Source organism: Mauremys mutica, chromosome 2 (genome assembly GCF_020497125.1).
Source record: "Mauremys mutica isolate MM-2020 ecotype Southern chromosome 2, ASM2049712v1, whole genome shotgun sequence".
In the NCBI taxonomy this organism is placed as follows: domain Eukaryota; kingdom Metazoa; phylum Chordata; order Testudines; family Geoemydidae; genus Mauremys; species Mauremys mutica.
Window position 1 is genome coordinate 249,651,243 of NC_059073.1, and position 26,637 is coordinate 249,677,879.

Sequence of the window (26,637 nt, forward strand, 5' to 3'; positions counted from 1 at the left end):
AAAAGGAATTCGGAAAGTACACCCCATCCTAACGAACAAGAATAAAACACCACATTGTATTCCTCTAATCTTGTCTCTACGACAGCTTTACCATAGGAATTACAGTAATAATTGTATCTTTTTGTAGGGTTATATCTAATACACTAGGTGTTTCCAGGAAAATATTCACCTTTAAAAGAGCATCAACATAGATATTATGTTGTGACATGATCTCTTTCACATCCCACTTCACATTAGCCATGAGGAGCAGCATCTGTTCATAATCAATAGCTTTAGCAGCTACAATCCAATAAATTGGTTTGCGTAGTTCACTGGCAGTTGACACAGTCTGAAAGAGAAGTTGATAGAATTTGGTGTAACAGAACTTCTTGCTAACAAAAAGTAATGCATGACAATATCATGCAAACACCCTCATAATATAGCACAAATTATGAACAGTGAATGGCAAAATCCTGACCTGAGAGTAGAATTGCTGGAGAAAGGGCTTCTTGGCTGCAGGCATCACAGCATCAAGATGCGACTGAAGGAACTCAAACTGCTCAGCCAAAAACACCCTAAGAAAGCACATAAAATTCATTGTGATCTGAGTACAATATTTAATGGGCATCTACTTTTCATTTCTTTGCAGCAAATGGTCTTGGGAGCAGTCTAGACATAAAAGCGCCTTTGAAAGCTTTAAAACTTTGTTTCCATTTTTATGTCAATAGTCTGCCAGGAACTCCTAACTCAGTATTTTATACTTTTGCTTCTTTCCATTCCCATGTGGATCATGGTAGATCATACATAAAGGGCCTAATCCAAGGCCAGCTGAAGTCAATGGAAAGATTTAGATCATATTAGATTCTTTCAGGTATTGACATCCATCAATTGATGATTTACTTCTAATTTATTTGAAAAGAGCAATCGATTTATTGTGTTTTATGACTTTAAGATGGACCTCTCAAAAAGACAGACAGTGACCATAATTATTTAAACACCTCATGGATTTAAAAAAGGTGATTTACAGTAAATAACTTACAAGGATTCCGTGGCTACCACTCTCTCTGCCAAACCATACAGAGTATTGCCAGATGTTAAAACTACCAGATGACTGAGGTGTGGGCTTGGCACTTTCTCCTTTCTCTCTTCAGCAGCTGTGAGGGTGCCCGTGGTATCATTAGAGACCTCCTAAAACAAAAATTTAAAAGACTGAAAAAACTAATCAATTGTAAAATATGGAATTTCAGCATCAAACTAGAGTTGAATCAAATTTGGCAACTGATTGTCTCAGGGAATGGGTAATATAAAGCCTCTCCATTCAAGGTTGCAAGTGAAATCCAGTCCAGATCAATGGTGACCAAAGTTGTTACCATTAGAACATTTAAGCATCAGAGGGGTAGCCGTGTTAGTCTCGATCTGTAAAAAGCAACAAAGAGTCCCGTGGCACCTCATAGACTAACAGACGTATTGGAGCATAAGCTTTCATGGGTGAATACCTACTTCGTCAGAACATTTAGTATCCCAGATGAAATGACTTGTCTCAGTCCAGTTCCTAGGGGACTGATATGCAGGCCATAGAAACTAATGCAGTTTGCACCAAATGTGGCAGTTTATCCATACACACTGACTTAACTGCATAGACAGTGAACCAGCTTCTCACCGCTAGAGAGGATCTGACTTTAGACACATGAGCAGGAAGAGTGTAGGGAAGTTGACACTGCTGCTGCCTGTGCTGTCCCTGTTTGGTGGCTAATAAAAAACTTCACTCTTCTAGGTTGTGATTTTCACCTGTCACAAAATTTACAATCAAATGAAAATTATATTTTTAAAATAACTCTGATCTTATTCTGTAGGAATTCCCATCCTGCAGAAATCTCACTTTCATATTACTTAAGTGGAAAAGCAGAGGAAAATAATTTGCTCATATAAGAGTGGAAGTACTATTCACCAAATTTCTCATTACATAGTAGAATGCTCAGCTGGTACATGACTCAAGACAGAAAAAAAATGCATAAAGGCCAAGGAAAGGAACTGGTTGTGACAAACAAGTTACACGGATATCTAAATGCAAACTCAGGGTACGTCCACACTGGGACACGCAAGAAAATTAATCCAAATTAAGTTTCAAAGTCGATTCGTAGCCTTAATTCATTTTATCTTAATTCACAAAGCAAATTAAACTAGATTGAATGAAGACCACTTTAATTCTGAATCAGAGTGTCCACATGGGGGTTTAATGTGGTTTAACTAATCTACTTTGAAACTTAATTCAGATTAATTTTCCTGAGTGTTCCTGTGTAGACAAGCCTTTAGAAAACAATGGAAAATTTTAGGTGTGCAAATAAAAGTATCCAAAGCAGAGAGATTCAGTTCTGACATTAACCAAGATGAGCAAAATCACATCAGAACTAGCTGATCTCATAAGATTTCCATGTTTTCCCAATATTGCAAGATTTCTGCCATTTGGACACAAAGTTTTATGAGAATTCAACACCATCAAATCTAAACCGGATTCCTGCTATTCTTCAAACCTGAGCACCATCCTCAACCTAATCCATTGGCTAGAGGATCCCCAAAAGATCATGTCGCAAGAAGCTGCAATTTTATCAAACACAAAAAATGCAAACAAAGAAAGAAAGGAGATGAATATGGTCTTTGTAGCACGGGGCATCTGTGGCTGACTGGCCCAACCACGAGCCACACTTTATGCTGATTGACAGACCCCAAAGTCAACATGGCTACCCAAACAGAGATCTCTCTCAGCCCTCTCAGGCCGCGACATGCAGCTTGGACTTCACCCTCTAATGAGGGGGTTAGAACCACCAGGGAGACTTGAGAGAGTCTCTGCCAGTAAGTCTCTTGGTCACAGTTATCCACTGTATTCCACACTTCTTTGAGATTCCCTCCCTTTCATCCTGATGCAAATTGCTGAATAAATAAGTTACCCCACAAAACTTACATATACCCTACAAAAGTTACATATTCCCATAACGTACTATAACATGTGGAAACCTGAACATGACTCTGGCTGAACTCAAACCAGACATACAATGCTAACTAACTTATACATACATTTATTGTAGCCAGAACAAGGAACAGCTAATCCAATTTCCATCCAGACTTCAGTGCCATAGAGAAAATGGTAAAGTAACCCTACTAGTAACTACTGTGTTCATGAGGAGTGAAATACAATGCACGTGAACATACAGATGGCACCCATTGTCCCGCAAAGCAAATTCTCCCCCTTCCCCAAATAGGGATTGTACAAATGTAAAAGACGCATCAGCCAGCCTACAGGGCATGAGCAAAGGTGCAGCTACCATAAAAATCAGCAAGGGCAATCTGTGCCAGGACTTCTTTCTATGCTACAGTGCAGTTGAAGCTAATAGTTTCCTGTATACTATGCTCTGCTGAATCTGTCTTGATAAATACTATGCAAGTGTTAAGTCAAGCAGCTATTTAAATTGTTTAAAAATGAACCACTGTTCATAACTGAAACTCCTCTCAAGTGATTGGCAAACCTCACACCTATAATTCTCACCCTGCTAATGCTTAACACAGGTCTTTAAAAATGCGACAATGCTCCAAAATGAGATAGAAATGAACAAAAAAATAAAGGAGCTTGAAACGATGTGGGATTTATTCCTTTAATAAAAGTTTCCTATTACTTGAGCTATGATTTCTGTGGTCAATTACTACAATAAAAAGTATCAACAACATGTTTGTGTGGGGTGGAAATAAATTTGGGTTCAAGATGAAGATTCTTCAAAGAAGTATAGTTGCAGGTATAGTCCTAAGGATAGTATTTCTCCTCCCGTGGTGCTGGCATGCCTTTTTTTTTTGGGTGAGGGGGGAAGCTATATTACACCTTACAAATTAGAACAAATAATACAAGTTCCAAAGCAGCAGTTCACAGCAAGAGCACTATGAAAATGCACTGGTTAAAAGCTTGTCTTCAAAAGCAAGATCAGGCCCACCAGAAACATTTGTGTCACAGTACAGGGCAGCTGTACCTTATTTTTCCAGTTACATAAGTAACCAATGCCAATGTGACAACATTGATTATTAAACATTTTTATTTTGGTAGCACCCAAAAGCTACAAGGGTATACTGTCCCCACCCAAAAGTTTTACAGTCTAAAAGACACCAGCAGAGACAAAGGGTTAGGGATAGGGATACAACACACAAGTTGTGACATATTGCAGATACATAGAATATCTTTGAGGCTATTATATCAATTTTATAAATGTTATATCGGGGTTCTCAAACTGGAGGTCGGGACCCATCAGGGGGTCACGAGGTTATTACATGGGGGGTCGTGAGCTGTCAGCCTCCACCCCAAACCCCGCTTTCCCTCCAGCATTTATAATGGTGTTAAATATATTAAAAAGTGTCCTTAATGTTTAACGGGGGTGGGGGGTTGCGCTCAGAAGTTTGCTGTGTGAAAGAGGTCCCCGGTACAAAAGTCTGAGATCCCCTGTGTTATATGTATCTGTATGGGGTTTGTATTTTAGCTCCATAGTAGAGTTTCCAGTGGGAATTAAAGTCACTCCAGGGTAATTAATAGAAATCTGTAAGCAGATAAGATTGAAGAAGCCTCACCTCCACCGCGAAAATTACATATACACCTCTGCCTCGATATAACGCTGTCCTCAGGAGCCCAAAAATCTTACTGCGTTATAGGTAAAACCAAAGTGCGCAGCCCTGCCCCCCTGGAGCACTGCTTTACTGCGTTATAGCCAAATTCATGTTATATCGGGTCGCGTTATATCGAGGTAGACGTGTACTAATTTGATAAACTGGTTAAAGAGAGCTAACAAAGAATCGCGAACCGTATAAAGAGATTACCCTGAAGCAGAGAGAGAGAGAGAGAGAGAGAGATCACTCTCACTTTATCCAAGAACTACTTGTCACTGTGACCAAGAGAGAGAGGCCCTGCAGTACTTTGCTCTTTTAAGGCTTTTCATGTGGAAGATGGGCGACTGACTGGTAAGCTAAAACCTCCATGTAAGTGCTTTATTTTATTTAAAATAGTTTTTCTTTGTAATGCTTTTGTCCTGAATAAATAATACTTTGCTTCATGAAGGCTGGCTCATCACTAGCTAACCCTGTCATAGCCCTCGGGAGAGCAGAATTACAGGTGCTGACCTAAAATCAGACCTGCTAAGGTGATCTCGGCCTAAATACCTGGTCTAGAGGCAGAGAGTGATGGGACTGCACCACGAGAAAGGTGACAGCTAGAGGCTTGAGACCTAAGCAGGGTGCCCTCCAAGAAACCATGAAGGAGTCAGAGGTGCAATTACCTCAGAAATTGTGACACAAGCAAACACAGATAGTTGCCACAGTTTTATTTTCTTTTTACTGGGGTTAGAAAGAGTGAAGAGGAATAGCAAGGATTGGGGAGCTACAAGAGTAAATGTGTAAGGAAAAGGAATGATTCTGTAGGCATCAGGCAGACTGACTAGAAGAGGGATCTGAAAGAGGATAAGGTACTGGCTGTATAAATTTTTTTCTGGGAGCTTTTCACATATATAAAGTAGGGCTGTTGATTAGTCAGAGTTAACTCTCATGATTAACTCAAAAAATTAATTGCGATTAATTGCAGTTTTAATTGCACTGTTAAACAATAGAATACCAATTGAAATTGATTAAATATTTTGAATGTTTTTCTACATTTTCATATATACTGTATTGTGTTGTAATTGAAATCAAAGTGTATATTTTATTACAAATATTTGCACTGTAAAAATGAACAAAACATTTTAAATTTACCTCATACAAGTACTGTAGTGCAATCCTGTTGTCATGAAAGTGCAATTTACAAACGTAGATTTTTTTTTGTTACATAACTGTACTCAAAAACAAAACAATGTAAAACTTCAGAGCCTACAAGTCTACTCAGTCCTACTTCTGGTTCAGCCAATCACTAAGACAAACTGTGACAGGATTCCCCCCGGGGTGTAGCCTGGGACTGTGGACCACTGTGCTCCCTTAACTCTCTCCAGCCTGGGCTGTCTCTCACAATGCCTTGTTAATAACCAGCGGCAAGCCTCTCTGTGATCACAACAGCATGTGGAACCCACACACCCAGCTAGATTGCATGAATGCTCCCAACGACACTCATGAATCAAACAGAGAAAGGGACCAGAATGAAATCCCCCCAGCACTATACCTCAGGAATATACAGTCTTGCACCGCTGAAGATGGGCAGTACACATTTATTAACTGGTTCACCACTTCATCAATTGAAAGTTGACATACACAGACTTTGCCAAACCTGAGCACATTTGCCCCACACTTCATACAAACTCACTGATAAAGATAAACAATTAAACAAATTTGACTATAAAAGAAATTTTTAGTGATAAGCAAAAGGTCAGAGTTAGTTACCAAAAGAAATGAAATATAAGCATGCAGTCTAAACTCTCAACCCCATTAGACTGAGCGACATCTAGTTTAACCAGTTTTTCTTTCCCCAAAGAATATTGTAGTCCTTAATATACAGGTTTGTTCATTAAACTTGGGCCAATCTCCTCTGTTGGAGTCTTGTTTTCTTCTCAGGGTCTTATTTGCTTGCAGTGTAGGTGGGGGCAGGAGAAAAGGCGAAGCATGGGCCTGCTCTGTTCTGTTTTATACCCTCGGTCCCACATGCTTGGGGAACAAACAAGTCCAGGCATGTCTGGTGGGCATTAGTGAGTCTAGGCAAGGTTGAGCAATTCCCTTGGTGTGGCCTCATGCAGGTAAGTTATTGAATTGTAGCTCCCTTGCTGGGCAATGGCTATTGATGGGTTGTTTGAAAACCTGCCCAGGTGTTGGTTACTTTCCTTGCTGTTGCCTCTGAGGAGCTACTATCTGGTGATTCCCCAACTTACAGCATGTTTTAGCGACAGACATCCAACACAATTCTCATAACTTCATATGCGTTAATGATATACATATATGGATAGAGAAATGACTTTCAGCACATCATAACCTTTCCCCTGATACCTTACAAGGCATGCTTTATATGCATGATCACAAATATATAAAAATGAGGACTATAGGGGTTCCAGGACACTCCCCCAAGGTATAGAATGTCACACAAACAAGTTTTACATTTACAGGAGATAATGCTGCCCTCTTCTTATTTACAGTGTCACCAGAAAGTGAAAACAGGCATTTGCATGGCAGTTTTGTAGCTGGCATTGCAAAATATTTACATGCAGATATGCTAAAAATTTGTATGTCCCTTCATGCTTCGGCCACCATTCCAAAGGACATGCTTCTATGCTAACGATGCTCGTTAAAAAAATAATGCATTAATTAAATTTGTGACTGAACATAGTACTCAGGGGGTAAGTCCGTTTAACTGTGTCTCTCGGGGGCATAGATTTTTCACACCCCTGGGTGATGCAGTTATACTGACCTAATTTCCTAGTGTAGACTATGCCCAAGATTATGTGCCTGAATGACTGGGAGGATGGTGGTGTTGTCCAAGGTGATTGAAGGGTAGGAGAGAGATTAAGAGCTCCGTTTTGGCCAGGCTTAATTTAAGTTGATGCCAGGATACCCAGATGATGTCAGAAACACAAGCAGAGTCGCAGATTGTGACAGAAGGAGCCCAGGCCTATAAATAATAAGTGTAAAGATAACAGATCACCTGATGATAGGATGTAGAGGGAGAAAAGAAGGGACAAAAGATGGAGCCAGGTGGGATCCCTGCTGAAAGTTAGAGATGAGATGAAGACCATGCACCAAGCAAAAAACTGAAGATACAGCTAGTCAGGAGAACTAGTAAAAGACAAAATCATGAAAGCTGAGGGAACATAAGATTTTTAAAGGAAGGAGCATGGTCAATAGTAGTAGCCAGTCTTTCAGGAAGGGTGAGAATGGCTAACAAAAATTAACTGCAACGGCACATTATTTGAAAATGTAGCTATTTCTTTGAATTACACTCTTAACTTTCTGAATGCAAACACTTTGCAACTATAAGGGCTAGAAAGTAAAACAAAACAAAAATAAACAATGCTTGCATTCTATGGAATATACATTTGTCATGTAGGTTAGATAAATACCACACCTGGCGAGGAATTTTGGCACTACTGTTGTAAACTTTGAGGGAGGGATCTTGATTATCTATGCCAAGAGATCCCTACCATATCTTCAGTACAAATTAATGAAAAACATGCCTATTCAATCCTCTAGGCACAAACAATTCAATTCTTTAAAAATACACTTTCACCCAATGTTACCATTTAACTACAGCGAAACATCAATTTCAAATCCCCTGCCTTCCTCCTTCCCAATTCACACCATCTTTCAGAGAATACTTAAATACATACATACAGGTTCCTTGCAATGTTTCCTGACAAAAATATCTGTTCTACCTGTGACGGTGCACCCCATAAGGCTTTATGGAAATATGCTTACGAGTGTGTGTGTGTGTGTGTGTGTGTGTAATATATATGACATAACTGGAATATGTTTTATGCTACATATGCCATGTAACATATCTCTGTAAAGGTTATGATCTACTGAATCTATTCATCCTATTTGTATGCATGTGTTGTTCTATTCAAAGTTATGAATATTGTCTGTGTACTTGCTTGATTTCTAAGTAGCCCTAGTAAAGCATTTGGTCAGCTTCTTGAGAAAAGAATGAGCAAATTAAGTGCCCAATCAAGAAACACTTAAAAGACAATGAATTCTGGAAGGCTCCAATCCACATAAGAAGTCTACCTGAGGATGTTCAGGGTAGCATGTAACAATGGCTGCTGCCTGTAAAAACTGAGTCATGCATGGACATGTGACTTGCTCATGTGACTCCAAAACATCATCTTGGAGCTGGACTTTGCATAGGAGAGAGGTCTCCACTCACAAGATAAAGTCTATTTAAACCCCTGGGAGACTCCTCCATTTTGTCTTCAGCTGGCTCTCCACCCTCAAGGATACCTGAAAGAAACTGGAACAAAGGACACTAACTACAGGGGGCGTGAGTGATTGCTGGACCCAGACTAGAAGGAGACTAGTCTGTAAAAGGAAGCTTTCTGGAACACCTCTGAGGGTTCTGGAGTCCCAAGCTGGCAGGGAAAGCAGAGGCAGACGCAGTCTTGGCACATCAATTGGCAGCCCCAAGGGGGTATCTGTGATCCAAACCATTACACTACCCTCAGAAGTAACATCAATGATCAACTAAAAAATCTGAAAATTTAAAGAAACTCTACTTCTCTGGAAAATTGCCCAACATGATGAGCTTCATCATACCATCAAATATTTACACAAAGATGACTGAAAGAACAGAGAAAACCTATAAGTATGCACTGACTATTTTTGCTCCTTTCAAATATCCGAGCTCATAAAATGTGAGGAGAAATGTAATAAAGATTGAGTGTTACATCTTAGGTAATTCCAGGGTGTCTGTACCTTGGCATGCAAGTGCTATACAAAATAAAGTAGCATGGAGTATCAGAGTCTATTTAAAATAACTCTATTCTCGCCTCCTTTTCCCATGAGTTAGAGTGTGTGAATGTAAGCGCATAGACGATGGTAAGTGGTACAGGTGCCACTCCTAAGGGAACAGCCCCTCAAAATGATGCATCATATATTTGGACCCGACAAAGTCAAATTTGGGTTCCACAGTCAAACTCTGGTTTATGTGCAGTATTGCACATGATGATCAGCATGGTTTAGTATAGAACAGATGCTATTCCCCTCAAGTACCTTTGAAGCCTTCCTGGATTCAATTTTCTATGCCAGACTCATGAACAACACACTTGATCTAACAGTATTTTAGCTTATTTTTAAATACTAGCAATATGCTCCCACTGCCTATCACCTTCCATATTGAACATTAACTCAGGCCCTTGCCAAGACAGTAGAATTACAGTACAGAGGTTCTACTGTAACCTCAGAGTTACAAACACTTCAGGAACAGAGGTTGTTCGTAACTCTGAACAAAACATTACAGTTCTTTCAAAAGTTTACAACTGAGCATTGACTTAATACACAGCTTTGAAACTTTACTATGCAGAAAATATGCTGCTTTCCCTTTATTTTTTAGTTGTTTATGTTTAACACACTACGGTACTGTATTTGCCTTCTTTGAGGGTGGTGGTGGGGTGTCTCTGCTGCTGCCTGATTGTGTACTTCTGGTTCCAAATGAGGTGTGTGGCTGACTGGCCAGATGACACTGGTATTCATAACTCTGAGATTCTACTATGTATGTTATAATTTCAACTAATAGTTTATACAAATATGAGTTACAGACAAATAAAAGTCATGCTAATCTTGTCAGATTCCAACTTCCAGACCACCAGTCTAAACAATGTTATCTTCCTACTTTCTTGCACAGAAAAATGATTAGTTCCTTTGATGATCCCAAATGCATATCTGTTTATATCATGTTTGCTAATCAAAGCATATAAACAAGAAGCCATTTTATTCATTTAAACTGAGAAAATTAGTAACTCAAGCAAATGAAGCTGTAGGGATAGAATTAAATTTTATTCCATTAACATTCAAATCAAATGTGGCTACTGTTTAATCTGAAACAAGTGCCACAGGGATAAATTAGGAATATATTATCTGAACAGCCAACATAAGACTTTTCCTAATTAACTATTTTTATGCTGATTTTAAAATTAGGATTATACCAAATGTTATCTTTTCCTGTGTCAAATGCGTCATTTGAATTTTTCACTAGGTTAAGAGTCGTTCACATGTAGTTGTGTTAATTATTCTACACTATCTAAAAGCTTCCTAGCTGCTTCACAATGCAGATGAAAATTACATGATGCCTGCCCTAACAAGTGTAATACTTAGCATTGTAAACTCTGCAGAGGGACGGTATTCTAGTTCTGTGTTGTGCAGTGCCTACCACAATGAGGCCCTGGTCAATTACTAGGGCTTCTAGGCACTATGGGAATACAAATTAATAATTTCAGACATTAGGTTTTAAGGGAAATAATCTGAACTGCTCTGCCAAGAAACATCCCACATTACAGGATTAATGTACACATCAAATGTTATGATCTGTTCCTTTCTAACCACTCCCTTGTCACTCTTTCCTATAAATGAAATCTACTTCAATCTCTCCCCAGCCCTAGATCTGCACCATACACAGGAGGAATTGCTAGAATGCCAGCAAATCAAGGAGATCACCTAACATACCAGGAGATGCACATATACATCTTACTTCCTGATCCTGCAAGCATGTATGCACTTTTAATTTTGGTATGCGAACTGTCCCATTGAAGTCAATGGAGTGCTTCATATGCTTAAAGTTAAGCATACGAATAAGTGTTTACAGGACTGGGGCCATAACTATTAGCAGGTTATAACAGCAAGTGCCAGAAAGTACCTAGAGAAAAATACAAAAAGCCACAGTCTCTTCTTACTTACACCAATGAAAATTAGGAATCCGATTTTGAGTCTCTTCTCCTCTACTCTTTTTAAAAACATGGCAAAATGTTCAGAAATTGACATTAGGCACGTACTGTACCTTACGGTGTCCTTAATTTAACAATCTTTAGCTGAGAGCTTTGTTATGTCGATGTACGCTTTGACACAGTAGTTACATAAAATGACTATTAAAACACTTTGTTTTTCTATTTAATGTTTTTGCAAAAACATTTCAAGTACTGTATTTTATTTTATCTTTTTAATGAGATATGACTTTGTCATGCTCTCAAATACATCTTATCCAGGCTCCCTAAATGTCAAGGGGTATTTATCTTGTTTAAATATCCTACATGCAATTATACACCATTAATTCTGTTGAAATTTTGATTTCAAAGCATCATTTCCCTCTGAAGTACACAGGTTCATTCATAAATCTCCACGCTTCAAAGCAAGATGAAAGATAAAAAGGACAGCTGAATGTTACTAAATTAAAGCAGAGTTGCAATATAAAAATAATCCCAGAGATGAGATTTTGAAAACTCCCTAGGGATTTGGGCACGAGATTTCCATTAAAATTAATGGGAACTGGACCTCCAAATCCCATAGGTACGAAACTGCCAACTTTAGACAGTAGCTGATTCCACTGTGCATGCTCAGGCAGCCTGTTGACATTCAACCCAATGAAGACGTGGCAATGTTGATTGGCAGCAGGCCAGGCATGAATTTTTCATCACCTAATGGAGTTAAATATTAAATGGGAACAATAATAAAGGCACATTTCCCATTCTGAATAGTGAAAGACTTTCACTGGCAGGACAACAAATTTTTAGCCATTCTCTGTATCCTTCCTAAATATATGGCAAACTATCAACCAGGGGCATATACCAAACTAGGAAAAAATCAGAGGACCCACCAGTAAGACTTGGTGGCCACACTCTGAGGCCACCCAAAAATTTGTTGTGAGAACCCCTGAAGCATGCTTCTAACAAAATAGCTTAAAATTTACCAATTTAAACCACCACCACTAACCTACATTTAAACAGCAGATACTTCAATTCATATTTTAAACAGCATTATTGCAGATCATTTTTTTCTCCCAGAGAGCATGATATTAACACCTCTACAACTTATTTATCATTGATAATACTCTGAAGCATAACTGTGTTTATATAGATGGGTCACTCCCATTGACTTTGGCAGGAACTGACCCCTGTGTCTGGAAGCAGAATTGGGCTCTTGGTATTTACTATATTGTTGATCAGATTAAATGTCCTAGTAAATATCTGTGAAATTCTGTCAAAACCTAAATCAAATTATATCCAGAGTATCAATTTTTATTTTGAGAGAAAGATATCTAGATACACACACATACTCTTTAGAAACTTTTGTTACTAGCAATTTTATACATTAACTCACTTGGCATAAAGTGAAAGATCTCGGTAGTGTTCATAAATATCTCAGCAAATGAGGGGATACATATTAAAAAAATTAAGCACCTAAAGTCTTTCTGAAAATAAGCAGATGCATATTGCACACACAAAATTATAAAGTACTTGGGAATGCAAACACTTTGCACACATAATTAACCATTCTGCTTTGCAGACCTGTGCTTTATTCATGCATATTTTGCTGCTGCAGTTTTAGCACCAAGAGACTGATATTCAGTGGGGCCACTATCTGGTTTCCACTTGTTCATGTGAAACTTTGGGCTTGGCTACACTTACAAATTTGCAGCGCTGCAGCAGGGTGTGAAAACACACCCTCTCCAGCGCTGCAAATTGCGGCGCTGCAAAGCGCCAGTGTGGTCAAAGCCCCAGCGCTGGGAGTGCGGCTCCCAGCGCTGTCCGTTATTCCCCACAGGGAGGTGGAGTATGGACAGCGCTGGGAGAGCTCTCTCCCAGCGCTGGCGCTTTGACTACACTTAGCGCTTCAAAGCGCTGCCGCGGCAGCGCTTTGAAGTGCTAAGTGTAGCCACAGCCTTTGTGAGCACAGACATCTGCACTCTAATATGAGCACCCAGCTTAGAATTTTTGTGCATGGTAACCAGAGTCTAAAAATCAGGTGTTTCAGTTTTTGATCATTTAGAGCCCAAATTGAGACAATCAGCTGATGACCAATGAATTTATTCAAATTAACAAGTTAGAATGGAAAGGCTCAGTATCCTATTCCAATTCCCTAGGCCATCTAGTCATTCAAAGAAAATATTTTGTGTTAGATCTAAATGAACAAACTGAAGCAGCAGAATAGTTATGAGACTTATCACATATACAAAGCTAATGCTAAATCTTCCTTTTGTATACGGGGTTAGGGTTACCAAATGTCTGGGTTTTCCGAGACATTGCCTCTATTTTGACCCTCTGCCCTCTGTCTGGACAGATTTTTCAAATAAGAGGCAATGTCCGGATTTTTTTGAGGAGCAGACGTTGCAGCTCAGAAAGAGCCCTGATTGGTTCACTTCCTGATGGTCCCTCCCCTACATCTGCATCTGATTGGTCCCTCACAGCTGACAGATCCCACCCACCCAGGCTCCTAGCCCTGGGGAGGTAGACAGCCCCACAGGGAGGCAGGTGACTGATGACTGTTGCTACGTCCCAGGTCTGCGCCAGCCACCCGCCACCATGACATGGATCAACACTGCCCCCCCATATCAAGAGTGAGGCCCCAGGTACCCCCTCCTGTGCACTCCCCCAAAACCCCTTCCAGTACATACACCCCTCCAGTACCCTCCAAATACTCACTCCCAATACATGTATCCCTGCAGCACCACCCCAAATACCCCTCAATATACACATCTCTCAAGCACCCCCAGCACTCTCAAATACCTCCCAATACACACTCACCCCTACAGCACCTCCCCACTATACCCCTCCTTCCAGCTCTCCCTCCCCAGCATTTTTCTCTTTTGGGGAACCTGAAACATGGTAACCCTATACAAGGTTCACTTCCTCTACAAGCCATTCATTCCATACATTAAATGCCAGTAGTTTCTATGCTCTTTAGTTTTTCAGAGAAAACCGTATAACATCTAAAATAAAGAAAGGTTCTTTTCTGATGAAGCATAATACTATCTTGTAGGAATTGTGAAGCTTGCAAAGATTACCTTTTAGAAGATAAAAACATCTGTACAACGTGGCTAGCAGCCACCATTCTGAGGGGCTTAGCGCTACAAATTAAAATTAAACTGTTAAAATGGAAGTCTTGACTGTGCATAAAATAAAGAAAAAAAATTCAGAAGGGAGCAAATCGCTGTCCAGTTTAGGTTACAACACCTTCTGTAAATCATGATCAAGTCTCCTCAGCCTTGTAACTACCTGCAGGTAATCAGATCACACAACTGTATGGAGCGGCTCTCAGTATTACTATTATTTTTATTACAGCGGCAACTAAGAAGCCCAAACAATGATCAGGGCCATTCTGTGGTGGGCACTGTACAGACAAGTAACAAAGAAGAAAGTCACTGCCCCGAGACTTAACCATCAATGTGTCAGACAATATACTACAGGCAGGCCAAACAGGACGAGGGTAGGTGGGAGAATGAGGTAACAAAAATAAGTGTTGCATGTACTATAATATAATTGAGAAGACTTATGGTACTTCATAGATTCTGACCTACTGTTATTGCTAAAAGATCTATATTGTTGTGAGAAAATATCCACAGCAAAAGAAGAATGTGTTAAAATTACATTTCCATCCAACAATGATTTCCCAAGATTACTCTTCAGTCTGCCATTCTACAAACTGTATTCAAATGTGTTAGATCCTTCTTTCTAATGGGTACTGCGGACTGTTCTGATTTACAGAAAATACAGATCAAACAATATTAATTCTTAAAATATCTGATGTACATGAATAGGTCTGTAATGAACTATAAGTATTTTGTTATATATAAGCAGCAAAGAATCCTGTGGCACCTTATAGACTAACAGACGTTTTGCAGCATGAGCTTTCGTGGGTGAATACCCACTTCTTCGGATGCAAGTGCACTTGCATCCGAAGACGTGGGTATTCACCCACGAAAGCTCATGCTGCAAAAGTCTGTTAGTCTATAAGGTGCCACAGGATTCTTTGCTGCTTTTACAGATCCAGACTAACACGGCTACCCCTCTGATACTTGTTATATATAGTTTCCTCAAACAGCTCAATCTTAAAAGTCATTTGCAAGCACAATACTAGCATCAACAATATTTAGGCAACAACGAAGCCACTGTTGATTAAACTGGTTGATTAAACTGTGCAGATCATAAAGAAGCTGTTTGGGTATTGGATGAGGTAGGGAACTGGAAGTTTCCTCTCTAGATCATCAGTAAACATAAGTCACAACTGACAGGATGTTGGGTACTTACATGAGATGACTTGATGGCATCCCTGGACTGATATTCTTATCTCTACTACTACAAAATTACACCCTTGTTGTGGGCTGCATGGCCTGAGAACTGAATGTATATGAAGACTAAGCTATACACTCATTCCCCAAGTCTTCTCCACCTAAGGATTTGGGAACCAATAGATGATGGGATGGGATGAAGTTCTCACACAGTCAATGACTGGGGCGTTGGTTTTGTGGACTTTTTTTTGTCAAGCCAGTGCCTTCAAGAAACCATTAAATTGCTTTAAAACTCAGGATTTTTTCCATTTCTTTCCATTCAGTGCTCCCTTTAGCACCACAGCTGTACCAGCCTTTTCTGCTGACAAATATGAAGAAATGCAATCCATACAAAGCTACTTCTAAAGGGTTAAATGTATTATTAATTTTATTAATCTACACCAGTGGTGGGCAACCTGCAGCCCATCAAGGCAATCTGATTGCGGGCCGCGAGACATTTTGCAGACGTTGACCATCTGGAGGAACGGCCCCCCGCAGCTCCCGGTGGCCATGGTTCGCCATTCCCACAGGTTGCCCACCACTGGTCTACATATTTGCAAAGGTTAATTAGATATAAAGACAAGGAGTTACATAAGACATAATTTGTCCGAAAGAAATTTGTAGGAAAAAAGTAACAGCGTACTCAAGTGTTATCTTGATTGTCGTGGTTCTTCAGTTCCAAGGTTCAGGAAAAATTGCTGATCATGTACTCCTACAGTCTTGAAGGATACTTATAAAGTCAAACTAATCTGCAGTAAGATTCTACTATAATAAGCTAATTACTGATTCTCCTTGCATTAGTCAGAGTTTTATTTGTGTGTACTGAGTTGTGTATAGCATTCCCACGTTCTAAGTGCCCTCATTCTACTCAGGAAGGCAAGATTAGTGAGAAATAAAGTGACTGCTAACTAAAAATTGGAAACAAATTAATTTAAAATATAAAACAGAATACTAATCCAATTCCAAGCCTTTAACACTGGTGAAAGGTTTGATGTATGATTATATCTTGAATAGAGTTTAGCAGTAACATACAGAGTTCTTGGTTTGGAAGTCTGGCAGTCCAGAAGATCTGCTACTCGGTGCCTGAAAATGGTATAATCAGCAAAAGGCAGCTAATCGTCACAACAGCAGAAATACAAGACTGTGGTAAACATTCTAAATGTTTTCCTAAGGGGTGCAGTAGTAAATTACTTTTTAACATACTCATTGCAGGCAGCAAGAGACCATTACCTTATAACATTTGATTCAACTGACATCTGAAATAAAAAACTTGACATGGTGCTTTTGACAGTGCCACATTTAACCCTGTACCAAATGCTATAATACATGCTTCTTGACTGCACTTCATTATAAGATTTCAATTATTTTAGACTCAGTTTTATAATGATCCCATAACAAGCCTAGCTTTATTTCACTGGTTTACTTTAAGTAATGAGATCAGATATAGTGACTCTTGAAAATGAAGTTATGGAAAACTTCAACACATACAAAAAATGAATGCTACACCTTAAGCCTTTTCCTCTATCATTTTTACTATTTGTGGTAATTTGAGCCTGTGTCACGCACATCTGAAGCATGGAAAGTTGAGCATCTGATGAAGTGTTTCTCACAACAGATATAAATTAAAATCCAGTGTTCTTAAGTAAGCATGTACAGGGAGTCATTGGACTTACATCCGACCCACCACTTACGATGCTTTTCAATTGACTGCCTGTTTTGCCGGTACGATGCTTATTTCGCCCTTATGATGAAAGCTGGCAGGGAGAACAGCACACATCACATGCTGAGCCTCAGCCAATCACTGATTTCGCTGTTCAAGCGTTGATTGGCTGAGCCCAGGGCCAGGAGCCAATCAAAAACAAGCAGCAAGGCTACCTGGCAACTGGCTACCCTGGCCATGGAAGTCAATCAGACAAGGAACTGCAAGGGACCCCCTTCCATTATAACGCGACCACAAAGTTATTTACAAGCAACTCTGTAAAAAGCAAGCCCAATACTGCATAGTATGTTGCCGGCATTCTGAGCAGCCATCTGCCCAGCCTGACTTAAGAGGCTCAGTTGCTGTTCTTTGTGGTTCTAAAAATTCTAAAAAAAAAAAAAGATTTAAATGGCAGAAAAGCGTAAAACCAGTGTAGGTGATGTTTCTTTTTCTAAGAAACGCAGAACACCTACTATTGAAACAAAAATGGACGTCATTAAGAGAGTCAAAGCATATGTGATTTTATATGTTTATTTGAATGCTGTTTATCAAATAAATACTTCATGTTGCTACATTAGTAATCTATAATTCATTTAGTACAAAAAACTGGGTTATTGCGGTGAAAACAGTGTATCAAGCCTTGGTTCAGAAACCAATTCCCCCTTTATACCATTGATTCCTATGGGAAAAGCCATTTCGACTTAATTCGTTCCTCAGAATTGCGTTATGTGTCATAAGTCCAAGGACTCCCTGTAATTCATAAATGTAAAGGACTATGATTGCTCTCCACCACACTGCATAATAGAGATATGCACTAATGTTATCCTTTAGGGTGGAGCTATAGAAGCTTTGTATACACTGTCCAAGATTTAGTAGGACATGTTAAATATGAAAGAGTCCAAAGATCCCAGAGACCGACACCAAGCCGGTCAACCAAAATACTGAGAAAGTAAAGTTATTTTATTCTTCAGAATGTAATTGCACTCTCAGCCACTTAAAAACATATACTTCAATTGACTGTATCTGTCTGTCTGCAAATATTTTCTTAAGACAAAGACGGCAAGTAGGTAAGACAATTTATTACCCAATCACTATCTGAGCTCCTGGCAACCTCTTTCACATTAGCTTCTGCAAGTGAAGTACGTACAAATAGGGTTGCTAAGCTGTAGATTGTGTTGGAGTTTTACTAAACCTATTTATATCATTTAAATATCAAAATAACTTTTTCATTTCAGATCATGCTGTACTAATATTTCTAGTGCTGTCATTAGAAAGATGTAGCTCTTTTGGGGAAAAAAACCCCAAAAAACTATCAATAATGTCTTATTACTTCATCCACTTTGTCTCTATAATATCCTGGGATTGAAATGGCTACAACTACACTGGGTACATTTATAATACAATTCAAAATACCTCCTTTAGTTAAATCAAACAGGGAAAACGCAGCACCAAAAGAGCAAGTAAGCATAATCCTTTAAATTGCTAAGTGCCCTCAATACCAAGTGAAGTTCTCTGACAGGACTCACACAGCATCTCTTGAGCCTGGGCCCTATACAGTACAAATAAGGAAAAAATAAAGATACATTCAAAGCAAGTATTACAAGAAATAAATCTTATCAAATTGATATTAGACAACAAAGTATGACAATAAGGGGGAGTTTCAAGAGTGCCTGAAATCATTGGGGATTGTGCTCCTAAATCCCTGAGGCGCTTTTGAGAATCTGTCTGTGCTTAAGTTTTCAAATCAGAAAATGCTGTTTCAACTACACTGAAATTTTCCACAAAATCGTATTGATTCTGATAATTTCCAGTGAAAACAAAAATTTCCAAATGAAATTTTGACATTGATAAAACTTTCAAATGGAAACTTTGTTATTTTACTATTTTATTACTTTTACATTATTTCATGATGAAACATTTTGTTTTCTAGAACAAAGTGTCCCCAGGTTTTTTTGGGAATGAAACAGTTTGACACTTTGATCTAGAAAATGAGGTAAATGCTCAGGGTACTGATTAGAGGAGCAGCTATTTTCAATATCCTAGAAAAATCCAAGTAAACAAAAAGAAACTACCTTCCTTCAACAAGCAACATAGAGAAGTTACTTACTAGTAACTAGAGTGTCTAAATAATGGCCTCTGCAGATCCACACCACGGAAATTGGCTGACTTGGCTGCCTGGCCCCACAAACTGCTCCAAAGCCATATGATTTACCAGTGGATAGGCATATATTGACCAAAGATATAACATTCCAAGTTCAATTCCCTGCTCGGTCACAAGAGTTCTCCAGCTGAGAAATGGTAACAGTACTTTACATCTCACAGGAATGATGTGAAAATAAATATATTAAAAGACTGAGTGCTCAGATACAACAGTAATAGGAGCCATATAGATACACCTTAAATAGACAGTTCCAAATAGATCTTGTAAGACAGACTACTTCCTAACTGCTCTTGAGTTTCTCTCCACATCAATTATTGAACACACCTCAAAGTAGTTTTGGTTTATTAGATGTTCTTGTGCATTGTGACATGAGCCAATCCAACCTTTCCACCTCCATCTAATGTCATATTTCTTGCTCCTTTATAGTTTGCTTTCATGAGAATGAAAATCTCTCTCAAATGTTCTCTTATATCTGCTGTCCTCCTCTTTTCAAGCCTTCAGCCAGGCAATATCCAATCAAGGGGTTGTCTAGGAATAGGGTTTTGTTTTTTTTACATCTGGACGACACATCCTCACCACGTCAACTTTCTTTCTCAAATCATTGTTTCTACAATCTGCTGGCCAGTCCTTGTAACACATCTATGTTGGTTACTTTATCCCACCAATATCTTTTGCAAGCATCTCAGGTGGAATGCATTAAGTGTACTGTTAAGGTTCTAGCATTTGCCAAGTTTCAGAAGCATATATCAATGTGGATTTAACAATAGTATTATATAACTTGGTCTTAACTCTTGTGTGCATCATCTTATTTCTCCAAAAATTTGCCAGTCTCAAAAGACTATTTGCCTCCTCATTTCCTGCTTTCACCTCCTCATGGTGTTGGCAATCAGCACTTTTTGTGCTTCCAAGATATACAAACTCATTAGCCATGTGTATTCTTCACTATCAATCATATATGCCTCATCATTGCTGACATCTCTTTAAAATGATCATGACTTTCATTTTCTTTTGGCTGATTCTTAATCCTATTTTGGCAGCCTCACATTTGACATTGGTAGTGGTCTTTTCCCATAGCATCATCATCATCATGTGTCCAACAAAAAGTCATCGGCAAAGTCGAGATCTTGAAGTTTTCTTCTAGTCCACATAATTCCTGCATCTTCCTTTAACGCTGCTTTTAGCATCACATGATCTATCACAATGCAGAAGAGGAGAGTTGATCAGATGCAGCACTGCTCCACTCCAGTAATGGTATCAAACCAGTCAGTCTCTCCACTTTGTCCTAACACAGCATCTTGAGCTTTCACACAGCATCCTAGCCTTTAACACACCTTTCACAGAGACTATAAATACAATCAATAGGTTTGGTGAAATCGATAATTCAAGGTTAATCATCTTGGATTGAAAGAGGGTAAAGATGTGATTTACACATGATCTTTTCGGTCTGAAGCCTGCTTGATCAGTACAGTTTTTCTTCTATGACTAGTTTGATTCCGTTCAATAGTACACTACAGAACACTTTTCTGGGTATGGAAAGTAGTGTTATACCTCACCAATGGTTGCACACCAGTGGGGTGGGGTTTTTTTTTGTTTTTTTTTTGGTAATTTACAGATCACAGCTTTCTTCCACTTCTCTGGTTAGAATTATTTCTTGCAAACTATATTACAAAGTATATGAGAGTATGTATGTATTTCATGTACAACCTCTTCCAGTTTTGAACATTTCAGCAGTGATCTTATCTTAATCAGCTAAAAAAACAGCCAAGTACCTGGTCAATTGTTTCTTCTATTTCTGCTTCTGACATTTCTACCACTGAGATCTTTAATTCTTCACCTTCTTTGTACCTATCAATTGGAATTGTTGGCTCTGGTTGGTTGAGTACTTCATTAAAATCTTCTCACCACTGTTCCTTCTGTTATGCTTCCATTGCTAACAATCTTCCATCTTTTGCTTTTACAATATCACTGAGACTCTGGAACCATGATAATTGCTTACACATCCGGGAATTGCCTCTGACTGATGTTTTTTCATCTTCTCACTTTGTCAAGCCATTCTTTCTGAAACAACTTCTTTATTTTTTTTCTATATGTTCCCGTTGCAGCATCATTGAACTATGCTTGCCTCATTTTTAAGCCTTTTCTTTCTTGAATAAACTTCCACATGCTTGGCTGTATCCTCTTCTGTCCTTGATCTTCGTGGTCCATGTGAATTTTTGACAGCTTCCCAGTAGACTATCTGAAGTGAGCCCTTTGTTATTCTATATAATCAGTCATTACTTGTAGTTCTTGGAATCCATTTGAGAACTGGATTTTAAGATCCTCACTCATTCCGAGGTCAGACAGTTTCTTCACATCAAATACCATCTCTCTTTTCTTATAGTTTTTTTTTAAAGCTTTATCCTAACTGTTCTGACATGATGCTGATACAGAAAGTGACCACTAATTATAGGAGACTGTGTAACCAGCACTGATCTTTGCCATCAGCAGATGGTGGAAATGTGACTCAATTGTTTCTCAGTAATTTCCTTCATTTGATTGCCATGTTAGTTTTTTTCTTCCAGGAAGGGAAAAAAGTGTTTTACCCCCACCATGCATAGGTTATACATACTACACAATTTAGTAAATCTTTCACCACAATCTGCTCACCCCCCAATTCCGCGTTTACCATGAAATGCTCATAGCCAAGGTTGTCATTATGAACTTGTGCATTCACATCATCCATAAACAGAATGACATCATAAGCATGCACCTGATTTAGTACTGTCATGCTGTGTGCAGTGGTTTAGGACAGTAAGTGCCAACTTTAGGGCACACTGTCTAAAAGCAGGGCAGACACCCCAAACTTATAGTATGTTCTATAATTACATTTCATCAACCCAGTAACAAATGTGAACTCCCGGATCACTGTAACACTCTTACCGTGGAGTTACAGACAGTCCCCTTGGGCACCCAGGCAAACTAGACTTAGTGATAAATGGTCACTTACACCAAAAAAATCACAAAATATTCAGGTTGCTTTCAGTCCCAAGAGACCAGTCACTTACCCGAGGTAAATCTGCACCTTAAATCTCACACCAAAGACATCACTGGTTGCCAATCTTATAGTAAACTAAGGATTTATTAATTAGGAAAAAGAAATGAGAGTCTTTTGTGAGTTAAAACAGGCAATATATAAGCACAAATGTGTTACAGTGTATGGTTCCAAAAGCTGACAGATGTAGTAATCTGTCCCCTAAATGTCTTTTAGGGAAAATCCAGGTTGACCCTGGGGATCTCTGTTTTTGTTTCTCAGCTCCAGCCCTTGTAAAAGTCCAAAAAGCAAAGAGATAACTATTTCTCCTTGTGAGCATCTTTACATGCTCTTCCCCCAGAGTTCAAACTGATGGGACAAGAGTTCCTGAACACAAGTTCTTCATAGGCGGATAGGGCAATCAACTGAGTTTTTGTCCTACAGTAGCCCATTCAGTTTTGATAGTCCTTTTTGATTACCACTCTTGCTGTTTAGGTTCACAAGTTCAGATCGGGCATTTTTACAATTATTAAGCAAAACCTACATATTACCTTATAGCATGGGATATAGACATTGCAAGTAAGATTAATGCATGCGGCAACTTACAAGCATTTTATAGAGTCTAAACACTAAACACATCTTGAACAATATTAACATACAGGTGAACTGGTCTGGTACCACCAATGAATCTGTCAGTGCTAAGCAGACACCTATAGACTTGGCAACAGCTGGCATATGGTTTACCAGCATCACAAGTACATCTTGCAACTTGCAGGAGAACGCATCCTTTACTTGTTCATCACGGCCATTGGTAGGTTCATAACACTACGTAATAGTTATATTAGCATAATTTGTGAGTCAACTGGTTTCCATTCCTGTAGATCTTGTGTTGCCTTTTTGCTGAGGAGTACTCCAACTCCCTCTATATGGAGTATCATCTTGCCTTCCTGAATAGAGTACTCTGATATTATATGAATAGAACTGTCCATATCATTTAGCTCACTTCAAGAATGCTAATATTGAACTGAGTCATTTCTCAAATTACTTCATTCAGTTTCCCAGTGAGAGAGACAGTTCCAGCACCCAATTCTAGTTTTAGCTTTAGCTGTTAGGATCTTGTTTCAGGTGATGAACTTCCTCGTGGATTTGGTTAAGACCCTTCACACTTCCATTTGGACTCATTAGAAGTTGACGTAATGATTCTGTGAGGCTGAGACAGACTCTTATCAGGGTTTTTTCCATAACTGACTTTTTTTAAGTGGACAGATAGTTCACATGACTCACAATCACAGGTCCATGGCTCTTCATTCAATATATTTGGAGTAGCTCATAATAAGTATAGGGTTCCCTCAAACGCCACTCGAGGGACGCACCTGGTAGCTTAGAATGCCTGAAGAAATGGGAAAGTAGGGAGGCTGAGCATGAATCCACACATGCACATGGAGAACGCCAATTATTTGTAGGTAACCTTCCTGCCTCTGTCATGAAATTACCACTGCAGATCCCCATTGAAGAAGATTTGCAAGTAGTACACCGCTGCAGGAGGACACAACCGAATAAAGACTGAAGTACTATTATCCTGCACAAGCATCTGACCTAGACTGCTAGTCAAGGAGGTAATGCTTCATGAAAGTGTTAACTGAACTCCAAACAGGCAGCTTATGAATTTCAGAAGCTGATGTGGTCCAAAGGAAAGCTATTGAGGCAACTCTTACTTTAGGGAAGGGGCCCTAAATCTTCCAGATGTTCACTCCTCAGCCTGGTCATAAGTAGTTAGTAAACAGGCCTTACTTGAGCCTTGGAGCAAAGATTGGGGAAGTCCAAGGGGGGAAACAAAGGCCATATTCAACCTATATGACTTTCCAAAAGGCTTAGACCTGTCTAAATAGCTCAAGGCTCCTGACATCCAGACAAAAGAGCCCAGCCTTCACAGGAAGCTGAGAATTTAGGAACATACAAAGTTCTAGTTTAAGATGGAAATCTGACAACCATTATCAAGAAACTAGGATAAGGATAGAATATGGCTTTCTTTATGAAAAATCAGTATTGGAAGGATCTGCCATCAGGGGCTGCAATCACCTTCCTGGCAGAAATGACAACCACTAAGAATGTTACTTTGAATGGAAGACAATGCAAAGGACAGAATTCCCAACATGTGAAGAGCCTAATAAGAACCAGATTCAAACCCTAAGATTCCACTAAAAGACAAATAGGAGGAAACATAAGCAAGAATATTTTCAGAAAGTATGTTATAATAGGCTATGTAAAGAGAAGAACATTGAAAAGGGTTCCAATAGGTCAAATATAAACATGAGAAAAAGAAAGACCATCATACTTTAATTCCACAAATAATCAAGAATTAGTAAGAACCAGGAAGAAGCAGAACACACTTTCCTTCTGCTAGCCCAACTAGAAAAATCATTTCAATTTACCAGCATAAGCCTTTATACTGGAAGGTTTCCAAGATATTAACATGACTCATCTCACATCTTCTGGTTGTTGCAAGTCATTAGGAACCAGGAACCAAGATTCCTAGGTTCTCGGATACTTCTTGAGGAACATGGCATATATGAGATATTTTAGGTCTTACTCAGTACTTAGAGTAAATTTCACCTGATATGAGCATTATCTTTAACTTTGGGGGGAGGGAGTGGGGGAAGAGTCCCGCTGTTTATTCTGTGCACTTGGGATGGAAGAACAACAGTCAGGAGCTATGACTGACTGACGAAAGAAACACATTCAGGACCATTTTATTTCTGAAGTGTTCTGTTTTACTGATTTGTCTGCTATCCACTTAAACTTGAAAACAGTTTTTCTCTACGCATTTCTTACTTCACTTCAGAAACGCTGTTTTTCCCCTTCCATTTCCTCTGAAACAAGGGTCCATGATTTATCTTTAACTTTCATTCATATTTTTGTACTGTACTGTCATCACAGATATCAGTACAGTGCTGGGATTTGGGGTTATTAGTTAATTTGTGCTCCCTCTACTTGTTCAGCAGCAGATGAGCAAAAAGCCACCATGGGTACCATATAAATATTGCTTTTTTAAACAATCTCTTATACAACAGTGATTTAGGGCCTTAGTCACTTAGTTGTGTCTCTAACAACATACGGAGGGGGTTTCAAAGGCACAAAAGGCACCTAGATGCCCCACTCCTAATGAAAGTCAATGACAATGACAATTGGACATCTATCTCCCATCGTCCGGCTGTGCTGGAAGGAGAACAGGCAACACTGGATGTGGTTTAATTAAACCAACTTTATTCTTAAATGTCTGGGAGTATCGGGCAGATAAAAGTATAGAGTGCAGGTAATTCCATAATCATTTCAATATATACTTAGGGTCTTCTGTCAGCCTTCCCCCTTATCCATTCTGGTCCCCAGAGAACCTGCAGGACCTCACCATCCTCCCGCCTTGAATGAGAGGGGTGTTAAAGAAGGGATGGGATGGCTCTCTGCTGAACCAGTCACAGAAGCCCCCAAATACAGCCCCCTTCCACTCTTAAATAATACCTCCTTTAAATCCTTTACCAATCCACTTTATCTAATCACTGTATCCCTTCCTATGGAGTTCCTGCACTGGGCATCTGCTCCATGTTTACACAATGAGTTGGGACATCACAGCTTAACTCCCGTTTCACGTTTGCCCAACAAAACCCCCTGAACCTGCTCCAGGAAAGGTGACCCACCCCACTTAACCTTGGCCTATCTGGCAGTGAGGGAAAAATTCCTTCTCAGCACCCGAAGAAAGAAGCAACTGGCGCAGTGCCTACAGCGGATCTTGACCAAACCCAGTATTTCACTGCTTCCATGGGTGGGAGGGTGACAGCTGCTCTGCTTGGCCCAGGTTAAAAAAAATGGCTTTCCCTGCACTGGCATGGACCTATGTAGTTCCCACTCTCTTCCAGTCACCTGCAGGGGGATGGATCAGCATCCTCACACTTACCTGGTCTGCCACTGCCGCAGAAAGTCACTGCCTGGGTCTCTAGCTCTTAAAGGGGCACACACCTTTTCCAATTAGCCAGACAATGGACCACATTGCT

General features: G+C 39.4%; 1 protein-coding gene across 2 annotated transcripts in view; it reads right to left on the bottom strand.

Moving 5' to 3' along the window:
* VPS50 (VPS50 subunit of EARP/GARPII complex) overlaps positions 1-26,637 on the bottom strand; it is a 160,002-nt gene that overhangs the window by 12,220 nt on the left and 121,145 nt on the right. The window contains exons 23-25 of one of the 2 annotated variants that reach the window (XM_045005923.1): positions 1,019-1,167; positions 458-554; positions 170-328 (exon numbers count right to left, since the gene is read on the bottom strand). In XM_045005923.1, coding sequence (XP_044861858.1) covers positions 170-328; positions 458-554; positions 1,019-1,167 — 405 coding nt within the window. Of the gene's footprint in view, positions 1-169; positions 329-457; positions 555-1,018; positions 1,168-18,761; positions 18,970-26,637 lie in introns of those variants that run through there. The other variant, XM_045005924.1, reaches the window with a different exon arrangement.